At 40.6% G+C, this 6,989-nt stretch overlaps 1 protein-coding gene across 1 annotated transcript; it reads right to left on the reverse strand.

Moving 5' to 3' along the window:
* Window positions 1–425: 425 nt before the first annotated feature.
* On the reverse strand, window positions 426–5,952 carry LOC310796512 (E3 ubiquitin-protein ligase TRIM21-like). Its single transcript, XM_083658710.1, has 2 exons — window positions 5,835–5,952; window positions 426–2,494 (listed from the first exon to the last, which is right to left on the reverse strand). The coding sequence occupies exon 2, from the start codon at window positions 2,476–2,478 to the stop codon at window positions 583–585; it is 1,896 nt and encodes a 631-aa protein (XP_083514836.1). The 5' UTR covers window positions 2,479–2,494; window positions 5,835–5,952; the 3' UTR covers window positions 426–582.
* Window positions 5,953–6,989: the final 1,037 nt, after the last annotated feature.

Raw genomic sequence — 6,989 nt, forward strand, 5'->3', positions numbered from 1 at the left:
AACGTCAAAGGCACTTCATCCATATTTATGATCTGCTCCGGTTCGATGGAATATTCCTTGATCTTCCTTTGTGTGAATTCGCCGAAGTTTGTGATTTTCTCCTGGTAGTCGGGGGAGGGAGTTGATGGGCTTGTGGCCGTTTGCTTACCGTAATTACCATATGTAAGTGGTCACGCACAGAGGGGATTGTCGGGAAAGAGATGGCTGTTTGAGGAAGCTCCCATTTACCGTATTACCGTAACATTTCAACAAAACAACATAACACAACACCACCGTTGTTTATTTTTACAGTGCACACAGTGTCCGCGGTGTGGTGAAAAGAGGGCAAGAGAGGAAATTAAAACAGAAGTGGATTTATAGTTAGAAAGAGTGCTAAAAAAGAGAGATTTTTTTTTTTTTTTTTTTTTTTTTCTGAAAAAATCCATAGATAAGACGCACCGTTATATAAGCCGCAGGGGCCAAAAAACGGGAAAAAAGCCGCGGCTTATAGTCCGGAATTTACGGTACATTACATTACGTCATTCAAACAACATGTAACAAATTTGTCAATATATTAAGTATCAGTGAATCCAAAACTAATTATTATATATATATTATAGGTATTATAGGAGAGATGATCAGAGGGGCAGAGTTTGTACCTCCATACTTAGGAAAGGGACTGAAGAATGGGTAGAGTTCCTCAGTGAAGGTGCAGCCAGTAAAGGAGTAGATAAGAGCTGCAGCATCTACGTCATAAAAGGAGACCAGACCCTCCTCATAATCCACAAACACCCCCACCTTCTGAGGCTTCATGTTCAGAGAGAGGGGGACAGCAGGGCTAGCAAGAGCTGTGTACTCATTTTCATTCCACAACACTATAGTCCAGAAGCCATTCTGTGGGCTCAGAGTGATCTGTCCCTTCCTGTTAATCGACCCTCTGGCCACTCCTAAACTCCAGGCAGTCTTCCCTTGAACCTGAACCTCGTAGTAAAACCTTCCTGAAGAGAATCTCTGCTTTCCTAAGACACCGATACCATGAGAAAATCTCTCTGGGTTGTCTGGGAGATCCTTCCTTACATCACTATCATATACTTGTTTCCCATCATCAGACAGGATGAGGTCGGCGTGTGCTGTATCAGGATTCAGAGTCACATCCACTGCATACTGCTGGACACTCTTCCGCTCAGTCTTTGTCAGAGGGACACAGTGCTGGACCGTCTTCAGCTCAGCCTCTGGGAGATTCTTCTTTGCATCAGTATCTTTCACTTGTTTCCCATCATCAGACAGGATGAGCCTGGCTTGTGCTGTATCAGGATTCAGAGTCACATCCACTGCATACTGCTGGACACTGTTCTGCTCAGTCTTTGTCAGAGGGACAAAGTGCTGTATGATGATGGAGCTAATAATGATTATGATCATGATTATTATCAGCTGGTAGGTGCTGGCTTTCTTTTGAGCTGACTTTCTGAACTGAGCAGTCTCTTTCTTGAGAGTCTCCTCCAGCTTCTCCACAGCTCTCCTCACAGTCCCCTCATATGTTGAATGGACATTGACCTCTGTCCAGTCCTTGGTGTGTGGAGGAGTGTTCACGGATGGGAAGCTTTGGAGGAGGTGGATGTGGTCTTGAGTGCATTTGAGCTGTTCCACCTCAGCGCTGCTCTTCCTCAGCTCAGAGATTTCCTCTTCTAGCTCTTTGATGAAGCCTTCAGCCTGTTTCTCTGTTGTTTTCTGCTTGTTTTCAATCATCTCAATAAGCTCATCCACAGACTGCTTCAGAATAGTGAACTGTCTGTCTGCTATCTCTCTCTCTGCATCTTCCTTGCTGAGCTCTAGTGAGTGTTTGATCTCCTGAATCTTCAGTTGTCTCTCCTGGATCTTCTGCTGATTTTCAGCATCTGTCTTCCCCAGCTCAGTCTTCTTTCCTTCACATTCTTCTTTCAGAGGAACACAGTCATGTGACTTGTGGTCTAAAACAGTGCAGAGCAGACACACACACATCTGGTCAGTCTTGCAGAACAGCTCCAGCAGAATTCCATGTGTCTTACACACCCTGCCTTCCAGGTTCTCCACAGGATCAATCAGCTTGTGTCTTTTCAGATTTGTCACTCTCTGATGAGGCTCCAGGTGAGTCTCACAGTAGGAGGTCAGACACACCAGGCATGACTTCAGGGCCTTCATTTTGGGCCCAGTGCAGACATCACAGGGAACATCTACTGGTTTGGCCCATTGGTCTGGACAGCTGCTGGCTTTCATCTGAGCTGACTTTCTAAACTGAGCAGACATCTCAGATAGGGAAGTATTGACCTGTAGTTCAGGTCTTCTGTCAAAAAGCTTATTACACATGGGACACTTGCACGGGGCAGTAACATCCCAGTGATGTGTGATACAGTTTTTGCAGAAGTTGTGTCCACATGATGTGGAGACTGGATCAGTGAACACATCCAGACAGATGGAGCACAGCAACTGATCTTCAGATAGGAGACAGCTGGCAGCAAACATATCTAGACGCTGAGACCTAAAGAGAAAGTGTAAAATAACAATACTGTAACACATAATTCTTGAATATTCATGCTAAAAAATATCAAAGTTAGATTATTGCAATATTGTCAAACATAATTTTGAGGTATGTATAGTTGATCGCACTTCACTTCACAGTCTCAATGCAAAATTAAAACAGGGAAGCATCCCATCCACTGTAAAAACTCAATTTAGTGAAATCAACTAATCTTTATCTATTACACAGTATTATGTGTTTGTCGATGGTTGGTTTGAATGATGTTACAGATAGAAGCTTGTTATGTATGTATATCTGTAAGTGTATTGCAGCTGCATGCTATGCTGAACTGTGCATTCAGGTTTGGTTTGGTCATGATTAAATAAATAATTTTAGCTAAAAGTAAAAACAAAAAAATCAAGGAGAGTGAATTAGTCATGTTCTCCCCTTCATCATCATTGTAGCTGGCAATCTTTCCTTACATGAAAAAGGGTTTAAAAAAATGATGTTACCTAGTATTGCTTTATTATAGAGTGCAAAACCTTCCAGGTTCAGCATGGCGCTTAAGACATTTCATTCCCCATTCATTTTTCCATAGACGTTTCATAACATGCTTATGAAGAGTTTTACTTCGTCGAGTGATCCAGCTATTCTGGATCAGGAAAGACCATAAAATATTTTGTTCAGACAAAAAATAAAAAATAAATGTTTTGGTCTGAGTGAAATGTTCCATATGCTCGCAATTTACTATGGCAATAAATACCACAGATTTACATAACTGTATTGCTAAAGTAGAGCCTCAACACACACATACCAGACACAAGACACGATGTAGATTAGTGGTGCCCAATTTGGGGCCCGCAGGCCAAGTTTGGCCCGTGCTCTGTTTGTTTTGGCCCGCCACGGATTTGATTTTTTTCTTTTTTTTCTTCTTTTTTTTCCCTGATTTTTTTATCCAGAATGCAAGTTATCAGATATCTGCACTGATTGCAAAGGGTGGACAAGCTTTTTCATGTGGTGACTTTGTGAAACAGTGAATGTGGCTGCGGATATACAATGTGTTCACTCCTGAGATTGCATCCCTGCAAATTGTCATGGCAAATTGTTTACAAAATATGGACAATAAAGCTTATTTTCAAAGTACCTTGAGGATTTTTCAAGTTGTGAATTAAGTCAAATTTCTCTCTTGATTACAAAGGTGGAAAATACAACTGTTTTTACTGGGTGTTTACTGATTAAATGTTTAAGCTCCCCACAAATGCAGATGTTTTTTTTAAATATATATAACCAATTGCAAATTATTACAATTACCAAACAGATAAAAAGGCATTATTATATTGAAATGTTATTTTAGATTTAGAATGTTAATTTTCTATAAAACACAATACATTTTAATGTAATTCCACAACGTTTATTTTTGGCCCTCTGCCCTCCACCCAGATTGAGTTTTGGCCCTTCATGGGAAAGAATTTGGGCACCCCTGATGTAGATGATGGGGACTAACCTCATCACATATGAATACAATTGGGCTAATTGAATTTACAAGAGTCTCAGCTTTCCAGTCACACTCAATTTCTGCAATTCCAATATTGTTTAAGGGGTCCTATATGCAGAAAATGTAAGAATTGAAGAATACAATGGATTAGCATAAAGTGGTCATGTCTGTAAAGGGAGACTTGTGTTTTCAGGCTCCATCTGGGCCCTTCTTGAACTAACATCATTCTCTCCCTCTCTCTCTCTCTCTCTCTCTCTCTCTCTCTCTCTAACCCCCCCCCCCCCCCACATAACTAAACTTTACCACTATTCCTTCAGAATACCAACAGAAGTTGTAGCTGTCATAGACTGTGTTGCATAGGTGATTGCTCTATTGCTGACAAAAATGTGTTATTGTAAGTCGCTTTGGATAAAAGCGTCTGCCAAATGACATAATGTAATGTAATGTTGTCTAAGGTTAAATGCAAATACAAAAATAAATATAGCCGCAAGCGGCGATGCGGGGTCCAAGCATCCGGTGACCTGGGGGATATATGAGACATAATAAACACCAAATAGTGCACATTTATTCAGAGTTGGTAAACAAAGTTTGGTTGAGATCCGGTGACCTGACGGTTTCCAAGCAGTAGTAGTAGTAGTAGTAGTAGTAGCAGTAGTAGTAATAGTAGTAGTAGTAGTGTTGGTAGTAGTGGGAGTGGTAGCAGTAGTAACAGCAGTTGTAATTGACCGGTTAATGAGTTGTGGGCAATTTAGTATCGGGGTGTGTTTCATTAAAAGTTTAGAGATTTATCATTTCAAAACGGTTTCACATATCCAAAATCCTTTGATAACTTTAGGTCGGGGTAGTCCATAGATGACCCAGAAAAGATTTTGTGTGATTTGGCCAAATGGTCTAGGAGGAGTTTGCAAAAGTAGGTTTCAAAATTGCAGAAAATCTACCAGACAGAAATGGGCATGGCCTAAAGTAGTATGTTAGATGCGTGATGCTCCAGGGAAACCAGTAGATGTGGAATTTTGATTCTAAATGTGAAATTGACTGTTATAGCGCCACCATCTGGTGGATTGGTGTAATTTTCCTCTGAGTAGTGGGTGATGTCTTGAACCTGTGTGGAAAGTTTGGGTGATGGGGGTGTATGGTTTCTGAGATCCACACACTTTCAGTGCAGGAAAAGAACAAAAGCAAATACCGGTACACAAAAGTTTAGACATTTAACTGATATCAGTTAAACAATTTACCCTGTACACTGGAAGTTGGGGGGGCCCTTGTGGGACACGCCACCTTGTATTTGTCAATAAATAATTAACTGATCATAATTTCACTGATTCAATTGTATTCCTTGAGCCCTAAAACCTAGAGGTAGACACCAAAACCACCTTTCTCGGTTGAGTAGTAATTATGATACTGTAGCCATTTTAAGCTCCCAGCAGCTGCACTTAAAAATGACCCCTTTCCGGAAGTTCGATTTGTAGTATCTTACCTTTATTTAACATGTCCAATGGTCCCAGAATCCTTTGAAAAACCTTTTGTGTCAATTTGTTCAGGGTTCAACCATATAATGACTGGCCTAGTTTGTTTTTCTCCTCATATCTTAACCACCCACAGGCAGGTTTACGTGGGGCACTAGTCAAAAAAAGAAAAAGAAAAGCCAAAAGATGAAACTGTTGGGTTGACACAGTAGTGTTTATCAGGCTTCCACTAAAAGTCAAACAGAAAACTGTTCTTTATGGCCACAAAGTCAACAAACATTAGATGGCACTATGAACAGCATAGCATGAAGCAGGTTCATGATCTGAAATACTTTAGCAACTCGTCTTGCAGAAGTAAACCGTCATAACATACGATGTCAGCATCAAACAGTAATGTTACCTTGGAAGATGTTTTCCCCGTGAATTCAGGTCCAGCTCAGGTCACAGAAACCGTCTACCTTCGTCTGTTGAGGAAACACTGAAAGGCTGATTATTCCCCTTCGTCAGTTCTGGGCTTCTGTGAAGATGTCATCTGAGGGTGCAGCAGCCGCACCTCACATGCTGGTTCTAGAACCCGTCTGACACCAAACCGGTCTAACCTGAGACCAACCAAGTCTAAGCAAACTTACCGTCAAAACTATGTTGGCATTTTACCAGGATCCTGCAAAACCAGGACATATCTAATCAAGCTAAATATGAAACAAAACATTGTTTCATTTGATAAGATTGCTGCCTTTCCAATGTTCAACACAAATTAAACAAACAACTTTAGGCAAGTAAAAAACTTAGGTTAGGTTTATTAGGCAAATAAAACAACTTGGTTAGGTTTATTAGGCAAGTAAAACAACTTGGTTAGGTTTAGGTAACAAAGCAACAGGGTTATGTTTAAGCGACTAAAGCAACTTAGAGTTATGATTTGGGTTGGGCAGGTGGGTGAAGCATGTGACAGGAGGTTAAACTCTTCAAGTTTCACTTATGTTGTATGCAGCTTGTCTTGGAGCTTCCTTGCCTTGAGGAAGTTAGAGCAGCCTGGTTAAAAACCTATCCTAATACATGATGTCTCTAGTTTATATTTTTGTATGATAACCCAGCCAATCTGGTAGCTTATTGATAATTATTACTTTGTAAACAAACCTACTCCCAAAACCCTGATTTCTGTGTATTAGTCCAGATGATGTGTGGATATAATTTACACTTTTTCATAAAAGCATGACACTTGGTACGCTTATAGTTTGGGGCCCTGAACATTTTCAGAAATTGAGCCATCGCAAAAACGCCTCATGGTGGTCATTTTAATTGTGCCATAAGCTATTTACACCCGGGTACAAATATGGAGTATTTACCCGCAGGTGAAAAAAGACCCACAGCTATTTACACCCACAGGTGCAAATTGCATATGCCTTTTTTATCATCTGTTTGAAATCAAGGTTCCAGAGAGGCATTTTAGCTAAATTTTTAGTTTGCACTTCTTTGAAACCTTCATTTGACACGTGTCGTTCATGAACACGGAAACATCCCATCTGGCTACAGTTCAATGATGTGTCACAGCTCTGTT

Source organism: Poromitra crassiceps, assembly GCF_964638095.1.
Source record: "Poromitra crassiceps genome assembly, chromosome: 22".
In the NCBI taxonomy this organism is placed as follows: Eukaryota; Metazoa; Chordata; class Actinopteri; order Beryciformes; family Melamphaidae; genus Poromitra; species Poromitra crassiceps.